Raw genomic sequence first — 22,582 nt, forward strand, 5'->3', positions numbered from 1 at the left:
GTAAGTTTTCATTTTTTTCAGGGGGTGTTGAAGCAACCTTACTTCCCGCGGCTATGCCACTTCCTCATTATTGGGCCCATACCTGGTGTGAACTTGGAACCTCTGCCTTGCTAGCACACGTGACCACACTCCTGAAGTGTCTTGCCAAGTGGGGACACCAGTCTGAGGAGTAAGTTTCACACATCCCCATGTGCTACACAGCCACAATTAACAAGGGTAAAATGTATGGTGAAAAAACATTTTCTAATTTTCAAGTCATTTGAAAAAAGTTCAAGACAAATCAGAGAGATAGATGTGCTTTTTACCTCAATCAGAACACAGAATTTGCCTGTAGCAAATTACAATAAATATTACATTGCTAAAAAATATAAACATCTGTAGCCTTTAAAGTATTCATTTAAATGAAGAGCCTCTAAATTGTGTTAAAACTGTGTTACTATCCTGAAAGGTAGCATAGAGTTAATGACAATGGAATTTCCACAAAGTTTCCAGTTGATAAACGCATCCAGACACGCATATGGGAAAATAATCATCTCAGTTTGAGCCATAGGTTTGTCTGAATGTATAAGGGAGGCTCGAGTCACACTCACATATTTTCCATTTGTAAATAAACTTTTTTTTTTTTTTTTAGGAATACCCGACTAATTTAATCTTCAAGGAAGAGGGGAGGAGAAAAGCAGGGAACTGCAGCTGGCTACTCCGGTAGTAGGTCATCTCCCAGCTCTTCATCAGCAAACTCGTCCTCTTCATTGCGCTTCTTAGCTGCAGTCTTTGGTCTCTCCATCGGAGCCCCCAGTGGATCCACGTAGGAGGCATCTACACACAGGGACATATGTGGTTACTATTCATTATTATATTGCACACATGGGACAAAGGTGTACTACACTCCCTGCAGATACTGTGTTCCACATTGACACCCACACTAGAACACCACTGTAAGTGAAAAGAACATGCTGTCGTAGCAGCACACTCAAAATATTGTAAGGGGAACACAACACCAATCCCCTGATGAGTAATGTTAGGAAAGAGAGGGTGAGTGACTTCATGACAAGTCTAGGTCCAAAAGGCTCCAGCTCTTAACCCCAAGCCTTAAGACAGCTGAACAGTTCATCAAATGGCTACCCGGATTATGCATTAACAATGCTGCTACTCGCTGTTTATTATCTATGCATAGTCACTTTACTCTTACCTACATGTACAAATTACCTTGACTAACCTGTACATAACCTCGTTATTGTTACTTTAGTTTATTTTGTAAATAATTGATTCGCTTATTTTCGTAAAACTGAATTGTTGGTTAAGGGCATGTAAGTAAGCATTTCACGCTAAGGTCTACACCTATTTTATTCGGCACATTTGATTTGAGCTGTGTTAGTGCTGATGAAGAGGTAGAGATGGTGGTCTATGGTCCACTGCCTATAGACAGTGGATGGTATACTGCTTCTCTCTATGGTCTGTTTAGTCCGGGCCTCTGTCATGCATCATTCCACTAGAGGGAGTCCTTTAGACACCTCACAACAGATTGGAGAGAATGATGCACTGACTGAATCACATAGTAAATCAAGTGGTTGAAATGAAAATTAAGTAAGTGCTTCGCTAAAGATGGATTTTTTTGAAACATCAATAGGTGTTGATTCACTTGATCCCTTTTTACTGCAGCGCTCTGCCCCACTTATTGCAGAACCATTGACCTACATTTATTTTTACTTTACAATTGTTTCTGCAGTTATCCCTAAGATCTTAAAAGGAGGAGATCTTTCCGACATATTTACCATCCAATTTCCAAATTATTTTGCCTTTCCAAAGTTTTAGAATCCCTGGCCAAGTCTCAGCTTTTAAAAACTTTTCACTATTCTTAATTGCTAGTAAAGCCCCACCTTATCTCAGCTTACTGGTCACCATAGCAGCACCCACCCGTAGCACAGGCTCCAGCAGGTATATTTCACTGGTCACCCCCAAAGCTGCCTTTCCTTCCAGTTCTCTGCTGCCAATGACTGGAACGAATTGCAAAAATCACTGAAGCTGGAGTCTCATATCTCCATCACTGACTTTAAGCACCAGCTGTCAGAGCAGCTCACAGATCACTGCACCTGTACATAGCCAATCTGTAAATAGCCCATCCAACTACCCCATCCCGTACTGTTATTTTTTGCTCCTTTAAACCCCAGTATCTCTACTTGCACATTCATCTTCTGCACATCTATCACTCCAGTGTTGTTTGCTAAATTGTAATTATTTCACCACTGTGGCCACTAACCTCCCTTATCTTAGCTCATTTGTACACACTGTATATTTTTATTTTACCTTTTTTTTACTAGGCAAGTCAGTTAAGAACAAACTCTTATTTTCAATGACGGCCTAGGAACAGTGGGTTAACTGCCTGTTCAGGGGCAGAACGACAGATTTGTACTTTGTCAGCTCGGGGATTCGAACTTGCAACCTTTCGGTTACTAGCCCAACGCTCTAACCACTAGGCTACCCTGCCGCTACCCTGTGTTATTGACTGTATGTTTGTTTATTCCATGTGTAACTCTGTGTTGTTGTTTGTGTCGCACTGCTTTGCTTTATCTTGGCCAGGTCGTAGTTGTAATTTAGAACTTGTTCTCAACTGGCCTACCTGGTTAAATAAAGGTGAAAAAAATCTAATCTAAAACATTCTGGTTTTAGACCTGCAAACAGCACAGTTTTAGATGTGTTAAAATGGTTTAGATCATGAAAATGACATGTTAAAACGTGTAATATTCATCTGTATGCAGACGATACTGTTATGTATGACATTGGCCCAACTGTATACCAGGCATTGTTAGAGATGCAATCTGACTTTGCTGCCTTACAGAAAGCCCCGGTTGGTTAAAAACTTGTACTTAATGTGGGCAAGACTAAATATATGTTGTTCTCTCATATTCGCAAAACATTTTCAGATGGACTACATATATATTTGTTGAATGGTTATCCCATCGACAAGGTTCCCGCCTACAAATATCGAGGCATTTGGATTGACAAGGATTTAACATTTAAAAAGCATACTGATGAGCTAGTTAAAAAGCAAAGGCTTCTTTAAAAAATAAAAAAAAGATCTTGCCTCTCCCTAAACAGCAAGAAGCAGATTGTACAGTCAACTTTCCTGCCAGTTCTTGACTATGGTGACACCACTTACCAGATTGCAGCAGCAACTACTCTTAAAGAACGACAGAATACACCGATTGTCACGTGTGTTTTTTTGTTGCTCATTAAAAAAAAAGAGATTTCAGTCTTGGAGGTGTTTCCTGGCCGATTCCGCATTTGGTTAATGATGTTTGCACCCAATGAGACACTGTAGACACAGAAGCCTATTTCACTTCCTCAAAATAGCCAGAATTAATCTTAGAACTCAAGAAATCTATAATTTTTACATTTTTGCCAAGGATGTTTTAGTTGTACAATATTACATTTAACTAAAAAGGTGCTTGGTGCAGTATTTCTTAAGTGAAAAACATGTGCAACATGCTGTCGTCTTATGTAAACAGTCGGAGCTGCTTGGTCGGTCTGTCTCATTGTCTATACTATTGGATGGAGCGCATCACTGCAGCTGTTCACCCCATATCAGTGGGTAAATTGACTTCGTCAAGTCAAAACTCAACCTTCATTTAACCATTGTGATGCATGGACGTTCCAAACTCCGTTTTAGACGAGACGGACTTCATGACCAAATTGATCCTATTCAACGTTATAGTACATTTTCATACTACAACAACTGTTTGACTCCTATTGATGCCACATAGGCCATTTTCAAAGGGATGAATTGCTTTTTAAAGTCAGTTGCTCTTTAAACCTTTGTATGCCATCTACCATCATGCTATATCACAGTTGACAGTTTTAATACGCTTCACTGCATCCTGTATCAAAAGGTTGGCTGGTCCTCATTAAAGTCCCGTAGATCACTTCACTATTCCCTGTTTTGTTTACAAAGCTCAACAACACAAGCTTCCGACTTACCTAACTTCACTGTTGAAGTATGAAAACATGAGTTACTAAACTCGTTCACAGGGTTGGTTAACTCGAAGTTCCTCGGGTCTCCACCGAATTAGGTAAATCTGCCTTCAGTTTTAATGGCCCAGTTTTAACTCCCTGTGTCTTGATTCCCTGGTGCCGCTATGGTAATTTAGGAGTCCAATGTTGAATTTGTTACATTTCTTTATGGGATGTTCGTGTAGATTTTTCTTCCTAAGGGCACCATTGAAAATGAGACTCTGGTGTCAATGGGCTCCCCTGATGAAATAAAAAGTGTAATAAAACATGATTTTCTCCACAAGGTGTTAAGATGGATCAGGGGCCTGAGATAGAGTTGTACAATTGAAGACAAAAAACCTACACTGAAAGTCTAAGCTGTTGAAAGTGGAGGGAGGGAGTATGTGTGTGTCTCACCTATGTCTCGCTGGCTGCTGGCCTCGTAGGGTTCGTTGGAGCCAGGCAGTGCCCTCATCTTGGCGCTCAGCCTCTCCCCCTTGGCGCTGGTGCCATGGCTGCTGTGTCCACTGTCTGAGAACAGACACAGGATTAACCTGTGACCAGCCCCTTCATTGCCCTGTATCTGCATGGTTCACATTTAGCAGTGATTGTTTATCCCTCTCTAACAGAGGGTAACAACGAGAGGCTGGTTAATACCAAACACACTCCTCTGTGTGTGTTTGAGAGAAAGAAGGAGAGAGATAGGCAGAATGTGTGTGTGACAGCTCTAGGCTCAGATGTCAGGTCCGCATAGCAGTCCAGAAAAGTGGGGAACCGGCAAGAGACAACTACACTCCACATCTGGCAACAAGGTAGTCATGGAAAAAAAATCCAACCATGAAAACAGGCCCAATTCTGTTGTTCCTCACTTCCCAGCCTTCCTCCCTCAAAAATGCAGTGAGATTTCCAGTGGAAAAGCAATCCCTTTTTTTGCCTCAAAACCAAATAAAAAAATGTATTGCACATACCATGAGTGTCTAGCTATACATTTCCCTGTCAAAGCGTCAGCTCTCGCCTTTTGGGCCGATCTGACCTCCCTGCACAAGAAGAGGGCAGCTTACACTCTAGATTGGAAGTATCTGTGAAATGCTTTTCAACCATACTGGATCCTCAGTGAGAGTAGTCATAAGTAGATGATGACTTTGCTGAAGTAACAACAACTCCAGTTTTTAAATAACAACCACTATGTAAACATTTTTCTGTAGTCAACAGGGTCAAAAGAGGGACAACTCAGATGTGTATTCAAGAAGGGAGGGTTTCACTCTTTGCAATGTGTTTAGTGCAACCATTTTCTGGAGGGGGTGAATTGCAGGAAGGAGTCATTCCTGGCCATACACTGCTAACAGAAGATTTCTGCTGGGACACAGTGAATTGTAAAGCTAGACTGTAGAGAGTTTAGTCATTTGACAATAGTATATTGAAATGGTGGCGGGTTTTTTTCTAACAATGTAAAACCTCTCAAACAAACGTAATGTCACCCTTCATTGACAAATTACTGTGACAAATATGATTGATAGACAGCGTTCCATTCTGTAGTACAGTACATACCTCTCCCCTGGGCCAGCAGAGGACTGTGTTTAGGCTCAGGGTGAGAGACTGATCCAGAAGAAAGACGTGGAAAGAGAAAAGGGAAAGCATGCAATAAAAGAGAGTGACCAGAGAGGACAGGGATAGTTGAGGATCAAGTTAGAACAGCATAGTTAAAGAAAGACATTTAAAATGGCAAGAGGAGAGTAAAGAGTTGTCTGTGTGATCTGTCTCAAACACATAATATAAAACACTGTCCTGCTCACCTGCTTTGATATCCACCTCTGAAGTGCCATAAGAGAATAAAGAGTAAATTAATTGTAAGACGAAGTGTGTGCAGACATTTGTGCAGTAAATCAGTGGTTCCTAGGAACTCTCAGGAGTGTCGTGAAACGTTTCCTAATCTTCATTATTTTCAGAGCACTCGCTTATAAACGTGATCTGTGGAATGTTGTTACATTTGTATAATTTGAGGGGCCACATCACTGGATGCTGTTATTAAAGGGCTACATACAAATTAACCACCATGAGTAAGGATCTATGAAAAGTATGAAAATATTTCAAAGAAACCCTATTTAAATCTATAAAAAACATTTGTCACCGAAAATAGATGATTTGCAGTATGCTTCACACAGTTGTGTCAAGTTGGCTGGATGTCATTTGGGTGGTGGACCATTCTTGATACATATGGGAAACTGGTGAGGTTGAAAACCAGCAGCGTTGCAGTTCTTTACACAAACTGGTGTGCCTGACACCTACTACCATAGCCCATTCAAAGGCACTTCAATCTTTTGTCTTACCCATTCACCATCTGAATGGCACACAAACACAATACATGTCTCAATTGTCTTGAGGCTTAAAAATCCTTCTTTAACCTTTCTCCTCCCCTTCATCTACACTGATTGAAGTGGAATTAACAACTTACATTAATAAGGGATCACCTGATCAGTCTGTCATGGAAAGAGCAGGTGTTCATAATGTTTTGTACACTCAGCTTATGTGTGCATCAGAATTGTATAACCCATCAAGGTATGCCACGGTTCAAAAAAGGTTGGGAAACACTACACTACCGAATGCTGATGGATGATTGCTGTGGCTATAGGTGGAGTTGTTTGAAGCAGCTGTACTATGGTACATAATTATTTCACCAAAAATGTCAGCATGTATACTGGTCTGGATACTGTATAACTACGCCATTACTGTTATAACATTAGCTGACAGAGCATATCAAGTCTAAGAAACTACATAATAGCCTGGGCATGGACACAAACTTCACATATTCTTTGGGAGGAATAGTTTGCAGTCCTCTCTTACCACATAATCCAAATAATTGTACTTGAAGGCAAACACCTAACTCTTAATGTGCTGATGACTACAACAGATATGATGCAATAATAGTTTTCCAATGGCCAAGGCAGAATCTTGTAGCAATGGAACAACTACTGGAATAAAAGTATTGGAACGGGACCCAGCTCTATTCTACAGAGAAGGCTCGTACCGCTGTCCTTCTTTGGCGGGTGGCGAACAGGGTCTGGAGTGCAGACTGTCGAGACACACATGGATAGCAGGGGAGGACAGAGAGATTATATAGGTTAACTGAATTTCAAAAGTTAGAAAGGGTTAGTATGAGAATAAAGGAACTCGGGGTCAGAGATCTAATGGTGATGTACAGAGCTAGGAGGTTGCTATCTAGCTTCTACAGGCTCGTACCGATGGCCTTAGGCGGGGTGCGGACAAGGTTTGGGGTGCCCACTGTCGAGACACACCCATGGACAGCCGTTAGGAGTAAAGATATGATAATGGTGAACTTAATTTCTATTACCATCTAAATAAAAGAAGTCAGAGACGGAGTGTGTTTAGGTGTATAGAGGTGTTCAGGGTCATCACTCACCACTGCTGGCGCTGCCCTCTCTCCGGGTGCCTCGAGCGCTGCCCTCCCTCGCCGACTTCACCCGCTAGAGAGGAGAGAGAAATGATGTCTGTTAAAATCTAATATCCACAAAAACAACAATACAGAGTACCGCACAGACAAAGTGATTTATCTAACTAGGTTGGTTTCTATGGTGTAAACTAAGACACTTGCAGGGAGCAAAACCAGCCAGAGACACTGGAGTTGATCTGTAATGATGATGTCAGCAAAGCCTGGGCCAGTTAACAACAGAGTAGGAATTAGAGTCACTCCTTAGAAAGACGGTTCTGATCCAAGAACATCTCAGCACTGATTTAGGAGCAGATGTTTCTGATTCACAGAGAAGTCTGTATTCTCTGTCTGTTTTCCATAGGAAAGACACAATGAAGCCAACGCCTCCAGTGGCCTCAGATCGGTGCTGTTGTCACTGTCAGTAGCCTTAAACAAGAGAGTAGTGAGTAAATAGAGTACCTGTTCTCTGATCTCTTTCATCTTCTCCACCTTCTTCAGTTTGGTGGCGTAGTCCTGAACCTCTTTCATCCCCATGTCTGTGCACAGCCTCACCAGGAAACGCAGGCCTGGGGGGAAAAAAACACCCAAAGAGTCAGTATCAGTATATATATTTTTTAAATAAACCATTACATTAGATCAGTAATGCTGAGAGGACAAGAAGGGATCGGGTGGATTACATTCAACGTTTTCCGGGAATTTCCGATGGATGTCTTTGTAAGTCTCCAGGGCTTTCTGGTAGTTTCCTGAGGATGAAGGAACAAAGAGCAGCAATGTTCAGGTCATTACACGTGGAATAATTCATATCTCTTGTCATGACTCTCCTGTGAGGATCCAAAGAACAGGTTTACAATGGAACTGCCTTCCACCAGACCCCTCTCACCCACAGAGGGAAGGAGGGATTGGTGTGGGGGTTTGATGACACCTCACACTAATAGTAAATTGTATGCAGCAGATGACTCTTTTTGGTCTTCAGTAGTGGTGATTGGAATCGATCTTTGCTCCAGAGACATTTTGCAGCCCAAAAATTCTAACGTCCAAAAGTGAACACGGACAATATTTCTAACATTCAGATGTGGGGAATGATGAGAGATGGAATATGGGAAATTAATGTCTATTTTGTCATAAAAAATGTCATAAAAAAAATTATAAAAAAAGTGATAATGAAAATATTGTGACTTGAAGAGCTTTCACACTGTGTATGTCTGGTTTACATACTTGACATTGTGTAGGAAATATCACAGATGAAGAGAATATTTTTGGTAAGATAGGAATGTGATTTTAGTTTTCTAACAAGATCATAGTTTTTGATAATACTTTGCCCAGTAAGTAGCCACGCCCGAGGGAGCTCAGAGAGTGTGTCCCTTTGTGCGAGAGTGTAAAGGATGAGTTAAGAATTAACATACCAGAAGGACTCAAGCTGCAGCTTAGGTTTCAACCCTGAAAATCAACACGTGGTGAAGACGTCAAAGCAGCCTCTCTCACAATCAATGTTACGGCTGAGTAGCTATTCTACGTACTGCATCTAAGAAAGTTAATTTAAGTAGAACCATCCTGTTACTCTCTTCAAAACATCATTGACTACACTGCTCCCATCACCCTACTGGGGTTCATTGACATGGCAGATTAGCGGTCTTCAGAGGACCACTCTTCCAGGACGGGAGAAGGATCCTGTTAGTTCTGCCTAAGACTACAGGACAAGGCATTGAAGCCAGGGACAACTAAGAAGAAGGACCTCTTGTGGATAATCAGAGCCTTACACTTGAGCTCGGGAGAAGGCCCAACGGAACCCTTTTCACAAAGGCCTGGGTTCAACAGAGATACACGATGAAGGAAGACATTTAACCTCTTGAAACTCCCCATCCCGGATCCGGGATTGTGACTAAGCCTCAGGCTCATTAGCATAACGCAACGTTAACGATTTCTGAAAATCGCAAATAAAATTAAAATAATGCGTTTACTCTCAAGCTTAGCCTTTTCTTAACAACACTGTCATCTCAGATTTTCAAAATATGCTTTTGAACCATAGAAATTGACTAATTTGTGTAAGAGTATGCAAAGCTAGCATAGCATTTTGTGTAGCATGTAGCACGCAACATTTTCACAAAAGCCAGATAACCAAATAAATAAAATCATTTACCTTTGAAGAGCTTCTGATGTTTTCAATGAGGAGACTCCCAGCCACATACCAAATGCGCAGTGTTTCCTGAAAGCGTCTGTGTGTAGGAGAAATCGTTCCGTTTTCTACATTGCGCCTGGCTACCGAAACGAACCGAAAATGCAGTCACCTACAACGTGAAACTTTTTCCGGATTAACTACATAATATCGACCGAAACATGGCAAACGTTGTTTGGAATCAATCCTCAAGGTGTTTTTTCACATATCTCTTCATTGACATGCAGTTCTTGGAAGCTTGCTTCTCTCTCTGTGCCCCATGGAAAAATACTGGCAGGTGACTTTTGCGCACCAATTTCGGCGCAGGACACCGTGCGGACACGTGGTAAATGTGGTCTCTTATGGTCAATCTTCCAACGATCTGCCTACAAATACGTCACAATGCTGCAGACACCTTGGGGAAACGACAGAAAGGGCAGACTCATTCCTCTTGCGTTCACAGCCATATAAGGAGATCATGAAAGACAGAGCCTCAAAAATCCTTGTCATTTCCTGGATGCCAAGTCATCTTGGTTTTGCCTGAAGCTCACGTTAAAGGGCACGCACAGAGAAGATATTTGTATTTCTGGACACGTCAGAGTGTTTTCTTTCGAACAGTAGCAATTATATGCATAGTCGAGCATCTTTTTGTGACAAAATATCTTGTTTAAAACGGGAACGTTTTTCTTCCAAAAATGAAATAGCGCCACCATAAGTGTAAGAGGTTAACACGTAAATACATTCATTATTGCTTACACCAAACGGGCAGTGGTTCGGGGCAAAGTATTAGGATTACTATGAGCATAGTTACAAGTGTATAAGTGTTGTCTCCCTTTCTTCTCTTTCCTCTTTTGATAAACAAGCAGTCATGTTGTCGTTAGTCCACTAGGGACCTGTTTTCATCGCATTAAGTTTCTAATCAATAACCTATACTGTGTGTGTGTGTGTCCTGTGTTATCATTTAGTTAGTTAGTAAATAAACAATTACATCAATTTGTGTGGTATGGAATTATCAGTAAAGATGTGGGTTTGTGCAGATGCAAGGAGTATGCGACGTTCAGAATTATGAGACTGATATGAGGTAATGATTAATAAATGACTGTTATCGATAGATATCTTATATATCATCTAGAGTTTAATTTTGGGAGATGGTATCTCATTAAACAACTTCTTCCGTGGTGCCCCAAAATACTAATGAGTAAATTGTTCCATGATTAATTGAATCGAGTAACAATTAAACATAGTTAGTTGAATCGATGCATAACAGTCATTAGATTAATATAAGTCATGTCATGACACTATAAAAGGTGAGGACCAAATCATTTGGACAATAAAATCAATCAGTCATCATTAGCCAAAATTGAGGTGGATGATAAACTCACCACTTCTTCTGTAGCAGCTGGCCACCATAAGCTGCCATTTCACCTGAGTTGGCCTGAAACCACATGACAAGTTATCAATACTGCAGGGGCATGATACAACATAACAGAGTCCCTAGGCTATTGGGTGGAAGTGACGGAATAGAGGCTCAAAGAACATTACTTGTTACACACATTATGATGTAAAACTCAAGACTCATACATATTGATATTAATGTGAGATGAGGACTAGAGACTTACTGGATTAGTGTGGCTCTCTCAAAGTACTGGATGGCCTTCTCACAGAACTGAGTGTCAATGTAGTAGGCCCCCAGCCACTCAATAACGTCAATGTTGGAGGGGAAATATCTGAAGGACTGAACAAGGGACCATTGAGAATGTTCAGATTTAGCACAAAGTCAACTTATTTTTGGGACACAATGGCACTGGCATGTATAGCTTCCATTTTACAAGCTCCAGCCCAATTATGCTATTTCGTATGTTCTTGCGCTGAAAACTTTTTTGGTACATAACTATTCAGCCATAGTTTCCAATGACCAAAAAGAGCTTCTGGACATCAGAACAGCGATCACTAACCTCGACTTGGATTAAGTGTTTTACTTCAATGACTCGACCGCACAGGACATACTACTCATCCAGCGATAAGCCATCAAGAAAATGCTAATCCAGAGGCAGCGCTAGCGGCCTGTGATTTTCACTCAGGTAAAAGTGAAATCCGTTTCGCCTTATTTCTACCAGCATGTCACCTGTGCAACTAGAAGACGGGGACAGACAAATAATAATAAACACTCTAGATCACCTTTATTCCACACACAGAGATGCATACAATGCTCTCCCTCACCCTCCATTTGGCTAATCTGACCATAACTCTGTCCTCCTGATTTCTGCTTACAAGCAAAACCTCAAATAGGAAGTACCATTTACACGCTCATTTCGGAAGTGGTCCGATGAAGCGGATGCTAAACTACAGGACTGTTTTGCAAGCACAGACTGGAATATGTTCTGAGACTCCAATGGCATTGAGGAGTCCCCACAGTGACGTATGTATATATCCCAACCAGAAGCCATGGATTACAGGCAACATCCACAAGGAGCGGGACACTAATCTGGAGGCTTACAAGAAATCCCGCTACACCCCCCCCCGAAGAACCATCAAGCAGGCAAAGCGTCAATACCAGGGACCGGTTCAGGGAACAGAACTGCAAAATAAATACTATTTTTTTCGAGGAACAGAAACAAAATCTGGAACAAAAGTGATCCATATGGTTCCGAAACAGATCTTATTTTAAAAGCATGGAAACCGGTTAATAAAATGTTACATTCCAGGCATTTTTTTTAGTCAAAAAAAAAGAAAAAGCGCCTATGCAAAGCTCGCACTCTCACTCAAACATATTCCAGTGTCTGCCTGCAAGATGAAAATCTTTGCCAGTGTGTGCGCGCGTTTAGGCTACCTGCCCCTCACCAATCCAGAGCATAGGCTACTGTACTGACGTTACAATCGTGATTCAGAAGATGGGAAGAGAGATTTTTTATTAGGTAGAGAAGAATGAATTAACTTTTTCAATGCTAGTTAAGGATACTAGATTATATGACTAGTTATCACGTTTCAAGTTTAATTTCTTAACACCCTTGAGTCGACTGAAGCACCAGTGCGTCAATCTAAGTAACATAAGAAAATCCATCAAAATCTGTCAGTTTAAGCTAGAGGTATGTTTTTTGTTGTTGCATTGGACACGTCTCAATCTACCGCATCTGCGGTGAAAGGTGGCAGAGCTAGAGCGGTGTTTGTCAGACCATGAGAAATCCCATCTGCGGTGAAAGGTGGCAGAGCTATAGTGGTGTTTGTCAGACCATGAGAAATCCCATCTGCGGTGAAAGGTGGCAGAGCTAGAGTGGTGTTTGTCAGACCATGAGACATCGGTCTTCTCACAAAAACGTCTGTAGAGTCCGAACGGTTTGACCTACAAACTATTATTTATGTTTGGCCCCAGTTTGGCCTGCCATCGAGGACGTCTTTACGTGAACGGCTACGCAGTCGTGGGTGAACAGGGAGTACAGGAGAGGGCTCAGAACGCACCCTTGTGGGGTCCCAGTGTTGAGGATCAGCGGGGTGGAGATGTTGTTACCTACCCTCACCACCTGGGGGCGGTGTCTGTGTTCTTTTGCCCATCTTAATCTATTATTTTTATTCGCCAGTCTGAGATGTGGCTTTTTCTTTGCAACTCTGCCTAGAAGGCCAGCATCCCGGGAGTCGCCTCTTCACTGTTGATGTTGAGACTGGTGTTTTGCGAGTACTATTTAATGAAGCTGCCAGTTGAGGACTTGTGAGGCGTCTGTTTCTCAAACTAGACACTCTTGCGCTGTTCTGTGAAGGGAGTAGTACATAGCGTTGCTGATAATGGGCCTATGTAGATATTCCATTTAAATAAAACAAATAGGCCGTTTCCAGCTACAATAGTCATTTGTTTTCTATCTATTTCTGATCAATTTTATGTTATTTTAAAATGGACAAAGGTGTGCATTTCATTCAAAAACAAGAACATTTCTAAGTGATCCCAAACTTTTGAACGGTAGTTTATATGTACAGTACATAGCTACCTCAATTACCTCGTACTCCTGCACATTGACTCGGTACTGGTACTCCCTGTATATAGCCATGCTATTTTTACTCATTTTTATTTGTTATTCACTGTGTATTTATTCCTTGTGTCACTATTTATGCATCTTATTTTTAACTGCATTGCTGGAAATGGACCCATAAGTAAGCATTTCACTAATAGTCTACATCTGTTGCATATCAAGCACATAACAAATAAGACTTGATTTGCACTCTAACTTTGATTCAATACCATATACTACTCACATCTACTAGTGTTTGAATCCATACAGTTAGATACATTAACACAACTGACAGAAACATAATGACACTAGGATTCTCTTGATAGATAGATAGATCGGTGGTGTGTTGGGAATGACTGACCTCTTGGTAGTACTGGAATGCCTGAGACTTGTCTCCCTCACTGTCGTAGAGCTCTCCCAGTTTGGCCAACACCTGGGGGTCTGTGGGTGTCACAGTGATCAGTTGCATCAACCACTCTATGGCCTGGTGAGGATCCTCCAACATCTCAAAGCTGAGCTTCAGTCAAGGATCACACTTTCTAAGTTGTAGACAAGTGCTCCTATAAGAACATTGTTTTTAAGCAAAGATTAATGACCCAGTATTCTGTGAGGATACAGGTTGGCTAGCTGCCACATGACCTGGGCGCTGTTCCTCAGGATGGCGTGGAGCTTCAGGAAACAGTCCAGAGACTCCTCCAGACGCCCCAGACGCTTATAGGTAAGACCTAAGGAAAAAGGACATACTGTGAGAATAGGAAGACTACTGTACATGATTAATAACAGCAGAGTAGACAGATCCCTGAGCTCCCAACAATGATCTTGCTGAATTAAGCTCTGACGGTTAAGTTTACCTAAGTTATATAGGGCCTCAGTGCAGGACGAGTCGTTCCGAAGAGCCTCCTTGTAGAACTCTGCAGCCTTCTCATAGTCCTTCTTCACAAACACTGTGTTGCCCTTGTTGATGAGCGCCGCTGGGTTGTAGCGGTCGGCTGTCATGGCCAGGTCGGCATAGCGGTCAGCCTGGTCATAGTCTTTCTCCTGATGGGGTCACAGGTCATCGCACCAAGAGAGATACGCCATACAGTTCAAGGAAGTATGCTAATGTGATTGAACAAAGGAGGATCTCCCTAATATGACTATATAATATCATTAAATCAGAAAGAGAGTGTCTTACCAGGAAGTAGAGGAAGGAGAGGTTAGTGGCTGCAGCACTCTTCACTCTGCTGTCTTTCTTCTCAAACGTCTTCAGAGTCTCCACAGCCTGTTGAAGGAACCCCATCACTTAGCATCATTATAACATGACACGCTCAAATTGTACACACACACACACACACACATTACACATACAAACGAAAGAGCAGACCACATACCTCGAGCTTAAGAGCCATGCAGATGGAGAAAAGTAAAACAAACAAAATGGAGAGAGTGAAGAAGAGAAAAGCTGTGGTGAAAGTAAACCGCTGAATGGAGAATCTGATACATAGGCAGACAATATAGCAGAGATGTACACACATAATGGAGTGAAAAGGAAAAAATACATACTTTTCCTCATGTGGTACAGGTGACTGTTTAGACTCGGTGACACACTCACACCAACCTGGTTGAAGTCCCTCTGTCTCAGGTAGGTGATGGCTTTGTTGATTTCTAGGTCGTTGGCCAGTTCTACGTACTGGGAACTCTTCACCATGTCCACACACCTACAGAAACAACCACACAGTATTACCATTACTTGCCTTGGGGGACTCCAGCCCACATTTACCCTGTATCGCCCTCTGGTGTTCAGGTTTGGAAAAACACACCAGTCAAATCCGGCGGCGAATGTCGCCTCGATGGCTGGGGCGATGAGTTTGGCTGATGTCATGATGAATTTCTCAGCCAGGGCTTTACTGCAGTCAAGAGAACAGGTTCCAGCGGGCACAAACATGTACAGATGTGAAAACGCTGAACAGTGATGTTTTGTATAATGTACAGATAAAACAGTTACCGTTCTCTCTCCATCTGGTGAAGTTTGTCGTTCTTGATGGCTTCAATAACCAGGTTGGCATGGGTGTCATCCTGAAAACAGAACTAATGTGGATGACTTGTGAAACATAACATGGAGTAAGTGCTACTACAATAAAGCCTAAAACTTTCCATGTTCTGAAGAGTGCTCTGCTAAGGAGTTCACTGTGCTGACTATGTTAAGTTTGAGAACAGAATAGAAGTGCTCACGTTGGGTGGGATGTACTTGTCCTCCTCGTCGATCCCCAGAGGAACACAGATGAGTTTCTGAAAGGCCTTCTTCATCCTCTCTCGGTCTCCGATGGCGTAGTAACACAGGATCAGGTTAAAGCCGGTCTTAATATTGGGGCACTCGCTCATGATGTGTTCAAAGGAGGTGATGGCGTCAGAGTACTGGCCCATGCGGATGAAGACCACACCGATGTTCTGCATGATCTTGATCCTCATCTCCTTGTGGGAGTTGGAGATCTGGTCCAGGGCCATGCGGTACAACTTGATGGCCTTGGGGTAGTTTTTCTGCTTGAAGTGGATGTTGGCCATGTTCACTTTTAACCTTCCTGGAAAGAAAGTAAAACATTGTTTTACTGTCATTTCAGTGGCTAATCTAAAATATGACATCCTTCTCCCACCCACCTGCATTACTGAACATCTTGTTCTTTACGATGACCTGGTAAGTGTTCAGAGCCTCCGCATACATGTCATTGTTGGCGTACTGAGTTGCCAAGTTAAACAAGACCTGGAAAAGAAAAACATATATAAACTCAAATCACATCTGACCAACATTGACCTCAAAAGATAAATGTCTGTCACAAGTAGGTGAGGTCCAAGTGATGTGGACAGAAAAGTATTTCTATTGACAGTTGTTATTGTTCTCACAGAGTATGTGAGGTCCAGGTTGATGTGGTCTGCATTGCCCGACTGCTCCCTCTGTCTCACCAGCGCTCTCTCCTTCCGCCCTGCCTCTTTGGCTCTATCAAGGGACTGTAATAACAATGGTAGAAAACACACAGTCAGAGGTAAAGCATCACACATCCCTAAGTGTGCAATGTCTGTAAGTTATTCAGTACAGATAAGAGGCAGGGGGAGACTGACCAACTGTAGGTCTCCAAGGCCATGTGCCAGGCAGCTCTCTTCTATCAGGTCGTTCACCTTCTTCTCCAGGATCTTCACCTTCTCATCCGGCCTGAAAACAAATCGTCCTAACCTTCATTATCCTACAGAATCATAGGAGAAAACCTGAGAATTGCATATTGAAATGAGGATAAGCAGCAGAAACAGAAACAAACTCTTACGTATCTTCACTTTTGCCCTCCAGTGGAGGAGCCGGTCCTTTGGACTGACCCAGTGGGTCAAATGTAGACCCTGGGAATATCAGAAACATTTTTTGTAACAACCTGCGAATGAAAAGTTCTGTACTTGCTGTCTCATTTTAACAAGCAGCTTTTTTTCTGGATCAAAAAAGGGGCTTAGGTTGTGGGCATAGGAATGAGCACGGCTGGAAGTCAGCGAGGCTACATTTTAGAGGCCCTCATCTTGGCGCTGTGGAGACATTTTAGTATTTTCAAGACAAATTTCTCCATGGAGCTGAGCATTTTTTGGGGAGTTTTAAAGCTAATTTCCTGCGATTCTACGTATTATGCTATGCAGCTGAGAGAAAATGTTGCAGTTTAAAAGCTAGTTTTCTGCAAATCTATGCATTATGCCATGGATAATGCTGTGTTATTTTACTTAAACATAACAACAAAATTAATACTGCTAAATTCATTGTTTTTGTAATTTTACATTCTCCCCAACTGTCTAGCTTTTATTTTGTCGATTCTTAGTTCTCAAAGATGTCAGGGCAAACGTGGCTACTTTGAAGAATCTAAAATATATTTAGATTTGTTTAACACTTTTTTGGTTACTACATGATTCCATATGTGTTATTTCACAGTTTTGATATATTCACTATTATTCTACAATGTAGAAAATAGTACAAATAAAGAAAAACCTTTGAAAGAGTAGGTGTGTCCACACTTTTGACTGGTACTGTATATACAATTGAAGTCGGAAGTTTACATAAACTGAGTTTAAATGTATTTGGCTAAGGTGTATCACAATTCCTGACATTTTATCCTAGTAAAAAGTTAGGATCACCACTTTATTTTAAGAATGTGAAATATCAGAATAATAGTAGAGAGTGGTTTACATACACAGAAGTTTACATACACTCAATTAGTATTTGATTGGCATTGCCTTTAAATTGTTTAACTTGGGTCAAATGTTTAGGGTAGCCTTCCACAAGCTTCCCACAATAAGTTGGGTGAATTTTGGCCCATTCCTCCTGACAGAGCTGGTGTAACTGAGTCAGGTTTGTAGGCCTCCTTGCTCGCACACACTTTTTCAGTTCTGCCCACAAATCTTCTCTAGGATTGAGGTCAGGGCTTTGTGATGGCCACTCCAATACCTTTACTTTCTTGTCCTTAAGCCATTTTGCCACAACATTGAAAGTATGCTTGTGGTCATTGTCCATTTGGAAGACACAATCGCAACCAAGCTTTAACTTCCTGATTGATGTTTTGAGATGTTGCTTCAATATATCCACATAATTTTCCACCTCATGATGCCATCTATTTTAGGAAGTGCAACAGTCCCTCCGGCAGCAAAGCACCCCCACAACATAAGGCTGCCACCCCCGTGCTTCATAACGATGGTCATTATGGCCAAACAGTTCTATTTTTGTTTCATCAGACCAGAGGACATTTCTCCAAAAAAGTACGATCTTTGTCCCCCTGTGCAGATGCAAAACCGTAGGCTGGCTTTTTTTAATGGTGGTTTTGGAGCAGTGGCTTCCTCCTTCTTCCTGAGCGGCCTATCAGGTTATGTCGATATAGGACTCGTTTTACTGTGAATATACAGGGGGGCAAAAAAGTATTTAGTCAGCCACCAATTGTGCAAGTTCTCTCACTTAAAAAGATGAGAGGCCTGTAATTTTCATCATAGGTACACTTCAACTATGACAGACAAAATGAGAAAAAAAATCCAGAAAAATCACATTGTTGGATTTTTAGTGAATTTATTTGCAAATTATGGTGGAAAATAAGTATTTGGTCAATATCAAAAGTTTCTCAATACTTTGTTATATACCCTTTGTTGGCAATGACAGAGGTCAAACGTTTTATGTAAGTCTTCACAAGGTTTTCACACACTGTTGCTGGTATTTTGGCCTATTCCTCCATGCAGATCTCCTCTAGAGCAGTGATGTTTTGGGGCTGTTGCTGGGCAACACGGACTTTCAACTCCCTTCAAAGATTTTATATGGGGTTGAGATCTGGAGACTGGCTAGGCCACTCCAGGACATTGAACTGCTTCTTACGAAGCCACTCCTTCATTGCCCGGGCGGTGTGTTTGGGATCATTGTCCTGCTGAAAGACCCAGCCACGTTTCATCTTCAATGCCCTGGCTGATGGAAGGAGGTTTTCACTCAAAATCTCACGATACATGGCCCCATTCATTCTTTCCTTTACACGGATCAGTCGTCCTGGTCCCTTTGCAGAAAAACAGCCCCAAAGCATGATGTTTCCACCCCCATGCTTCACAGTAGGTATGGTGTTCTTTGGATGCAACTCAGCATTCTTTGCCCTCCAAACACGACGAGTTGAGTTTTTACCAAAAAGTTATATTTTGGTTTCATCTGATCATATGACATTCTCCCAATCTTCTTCTGGATCATCCAAATGCTCTCTAGCAAACTTCAGACGGGCCTGGACATGTACTGGCTTAAGCAGGGGGATACATCTGGCACTGCAGGATTTGAGTCCCTGGCGGCGTAGTGTGTTACTGATGGTAGGCTTTGTTACTTTGGTCCCAGCTCTCTGCAGGTCATTCACTAGGTCCCCCCGTGGGGTTCTGGGATTTTTGCTCACCGTTCTTGTGATCATTTTGACCCCACGGGTGAGATCTTGTGTGGAGCCCCAGATCGAGGGAGATTATCAGTGGTCTTGTATGTCTTCCATTTCCTAATAATTGCTCCCACAGTTGATTTCTTCAAACCAAGCTGCTTACCTATTACAGATTCAGTCTTCCCAGCCTGGTGCAGGTCTACAATTTTGTTTCTGGTGTCCTTTGACAGCTCTTTGGTCTTGGCCATAGTGGAGTTTGGAGTGTGACTGTTTGAGGTTGTGGACAGGTGTATTTTATACTGATAACAAGTTCAAACAGGTGCCATTAATACAGGAAACAAGTCGAGGACAGAGGAGCCTCTTAAAGAAGAAGTTACAGGTCTGTGAGCGCCAGAAATCTTGCTTGTTTGTAGGTAACCAAATACTTATTTTCAACCATAATTTGCAAATAAATTCATTAAAAATCCTACAAATGTGATTTTTTTCTCTCATTTTGTCTGTCATAGTTGAAGTGTACCTATGATGAAAATTACAGGCCTCTCATCTTTTTAAGTGGGAGAACTTGCACAATTGGTGGCTGACTAAATACTTTTTTGCCCCACTGTAGATACTTTTGTACCAGTTTCCTCCAGCATCTTCACAAGGTCCTTTGCTGCTGTTCTGGGATTGTTTTGCACTTTTCGCACCAAAGTACGTTCATCTCTAGGAGACAGAACACGTCTCCTTCCTGAGCGGTCTGACAGCTGCGTGGTCCCATGGTGTTTATACTTGCGTACTATTGTTTGTACAGATGAACATGGTACCTTCAGGCATGTGGAAATTGCTCCTAAGGATGAACCAGACTTGTGGAGGTCTACAACTGTTTTTCTGAGGTCTTGACTGATTTCTTTTGATTTTCCCATGATGTCAAGCAAAGAGGCACTGAGTTTGAAGGTAGGCCTTGAAATTAATCCACAGGTACACCTCCAACTGACTCAAATGATGTCAATTAGCCTATCAGAAGCTTCTAAAGCCATTACATAATTTTCTGGAATTTTCCAAGCTGTTTAGAGGCACAGTCAACTTAAGTGTATGTAAACCTCTGACCCACTTGAATTAGAATTGTGATACAATAAGTTAAATAATCTGTCTGTAAACAATTGTTGGAAAAATTACTTGTGTCATGCACACAGTAGATGTCCTAACCGACTTGCCAAAACTATAGTTTGTTAACAAGATATTTGCGGAGTGGTTGAAAAACAAGTTTTAATGACTCCAACCTAAGTGTATGTAAACTTCCGACTTCAACTGTATAAAAACATTTCCAATGTTTAGACTTAGTAGACTGAAATAAATGTTTAGGCAGCTCGCCCAAGGATTACAATGGCAGAAAAATCCCTGAAAATCTCTGCATACTTCAGTCTATTGTGAGTGTATGAGACCACCACAACCCTCTCCCTCCCTCCTGCCCTCCCCAGTAAGCTCACCTCTGGTCATGGCTGAAGAGTAGCCTGCTGCTCTGACTGCAGTCATAGGCCTAGCTGCTCCATCCTGTCACAACAAATGACACCCACAGTTCAGCACATACATCAGATTTCCATGTTATTGAGCATAATCTTTCGCTACATAGTACTGGGTAAGACTCCAACAGGACAACTAGAGAAACTGATCAGTATTGATGCTCTCACCTGTACAGCTCCAGTCATGGGTCTGCCCATAGATGAGGCCATGGGCATCCTAGACTGCAAGTCACAGCATTTTAATTCACACATTTTTTTAAACATCAATGAGGCCTTGAACAGATAAAACACCATCAACTGATTCAGTCAATACTATATTATCATATAGATTTTTTAGACAAGGGTTCTATTCTCCTCTCTTGAAAATGTTCACATAACTTGCTACCAAGTATGCCATGGCTGCTCTCTCACCTTCAGAAGCCTGCTCTCACAGCCAAAACTGCTCTCTACCTGAGTGTCAAATATCAAACATGCTCAAATGCAATACTCTAAGCTATATCTTCTGAATTATCATTGGCTATGTGCCTCTTCCTCACTCTGAACAATTTGTTTGCATCTCATACTTAGAACAACAGTAACACTTACAGTAGTTCCTTCTCAACCCTACTTTATAGCCTACCCATCATTGAAACATTGATTTACAATCAACATGTAACAAGTAAACCAAATCTTACACAATCCATAGACTTACTCCAAAAGAGGTCCCCAAAGCCCGTCCTCCAATGGCAGTGCCAGGAAACTTGGCAGTCATCTTAGAAAATTAACACAAAGAATGTATAACCCGATTCAGTTGTCATTAGCACATTGCTTTAATTATGCCATATCTTGACTAACTGTCAAAACACTGTTATAACACTTACGGGGGGCCTTCTCCCATGGCTTGTCCTGACTGCTTGCTGAAAACCAGCATCATTGTCAAGCTCCTGTTAAACACAAGACATGAATTCAACAACACTATAAATAATCACAAATTCAGTATGAAACAAAAGTGAAGATGAGGTAGTACTCTAATTCAAAAGAAAACACTAGGCTTGCTATAGCTACCTCTGAATCAAATGTTGGATTGTAGTCGTTGTAGCCAGAGTACAGGTCATCTTCCTCAGCAGCAAGATGTACATGTTCCATCTCCTCTGTGATTCTGTTAGGCCCAGGAGGAGGACAACAACACAGGTTTTAGATTTGATGAATTGCATCAAAGCACACCTTGAGTGTCTTGCTACTGCTATAGTACGCATGAGCATAGACAGAGAGACATTCGCTACAAAGAATCCGAATGTCATTGACTCACTAAGCAAACTAGCTAGCCTAGCTAGCTACATGTTGGGCAGTTCATTAGCATTACATTAGCAAAAAATAAATAAATAGCATTACATTAGCTAATGTAACTAGCTAAGCTGCTAGCTCATTAACACTAACGTTAGCTACAAAAAAAAAGTAAAATTACGAATGGATACTGACTACTTACGGCTAACACTTCTATGGAATGGAGTAGATGCGGTCTTCTCTAACTAGATAATATATTGATAATATATTGCTCGGACAGTAGTAATTTTTGAGTGTTCCGATCCCACAATGCAAAGCTATATGGGCGGTATTGAATTGGTTTTAAAGCCTCG

General features: G+C 41.6%; 1 protein-coding gene across 10 annotated transcripts; it reads right to left on the reverse strand.

Moving 5' to 3' along the window:
• Positions 1–280: 280 nt before the first annotated feature.
• On the reverse strand, positions 281–22,536 carry ift88 (intraflagellar transport 88 homolog). 10 transcript variants are annotated; one of them, XM_064944258.1, is made up of 28 exons: positions 22,432–22,536; positions 22,011–22,104; positions 21,827–21,889; positions 21,658–21,717; positions 21,135–21,188; positions 20,934–20,997; positions 16,879–16,948; positions 16,679–16,769; positions 16,463–16,567; positions 16,220–16,322; positions 15,797–16,143; positions 15,570–15,640; positions 15,385–15,471; positions 15,183–15,282; positions 14,760–14,846; positions 14,437–14,623; positions 14,202–14,310; positions 13,947–14,097; positions 11,207–11,322; positions 10,970–11,022; positions 8,113–8,178; positions 7,895–8,001; positions 7,406–7,469; positions 7,013–7,057; positions 5,781–5,798; positions 5,536–5,583; positions 4,405–4,518; positions 281–816 (listed from the first exon to the last, which is right to left on the reverse strand). In XM_064944258.1, the coding sequence occupies exons 2-28, from the start codon at positions 22,089–22,091 to the stop codon at positions 695–697; spliced, it is 2,583 nt and encodes an 860-aa protein (XP_064800330.1). In that variant the 5' UTR covers positions 22,092–22,104; positions 22,432–22,536; the 3' UTR covers positions 281–694. The 10 variants fall into 10 exon arrangements, with proteins under 10 accessions (XP_064800330.1, XP_064800328.1, XP_064800329.1 ...); XM_064944256.1 differs by having other exon boundaries at positions 15,177–15,282; XM_064944257.1 differs by having other exon boundaries at positions 15,177–15,282; positions 22,425–22,536.
• Between the last annotated feature and the right edge of the window lie 46 nt (positions 22,537–22,582).

Source organism: Oncorhynchus masou, chromosome 29 (genome assembly GCF_036934945.1).
Source record: "Oncorhynchus masou masou isolate Uvic2021 chromosome 29, UVic_Omas_1.1, whole genome shotgun sequence".
Classification (NCBI taxonomy): Eukaryota; Metazoa; Chordata; class Actinopteri; order Salmoniformes; family Salmonidae; genus Oncorhynchus; species Oncorhynchus masou.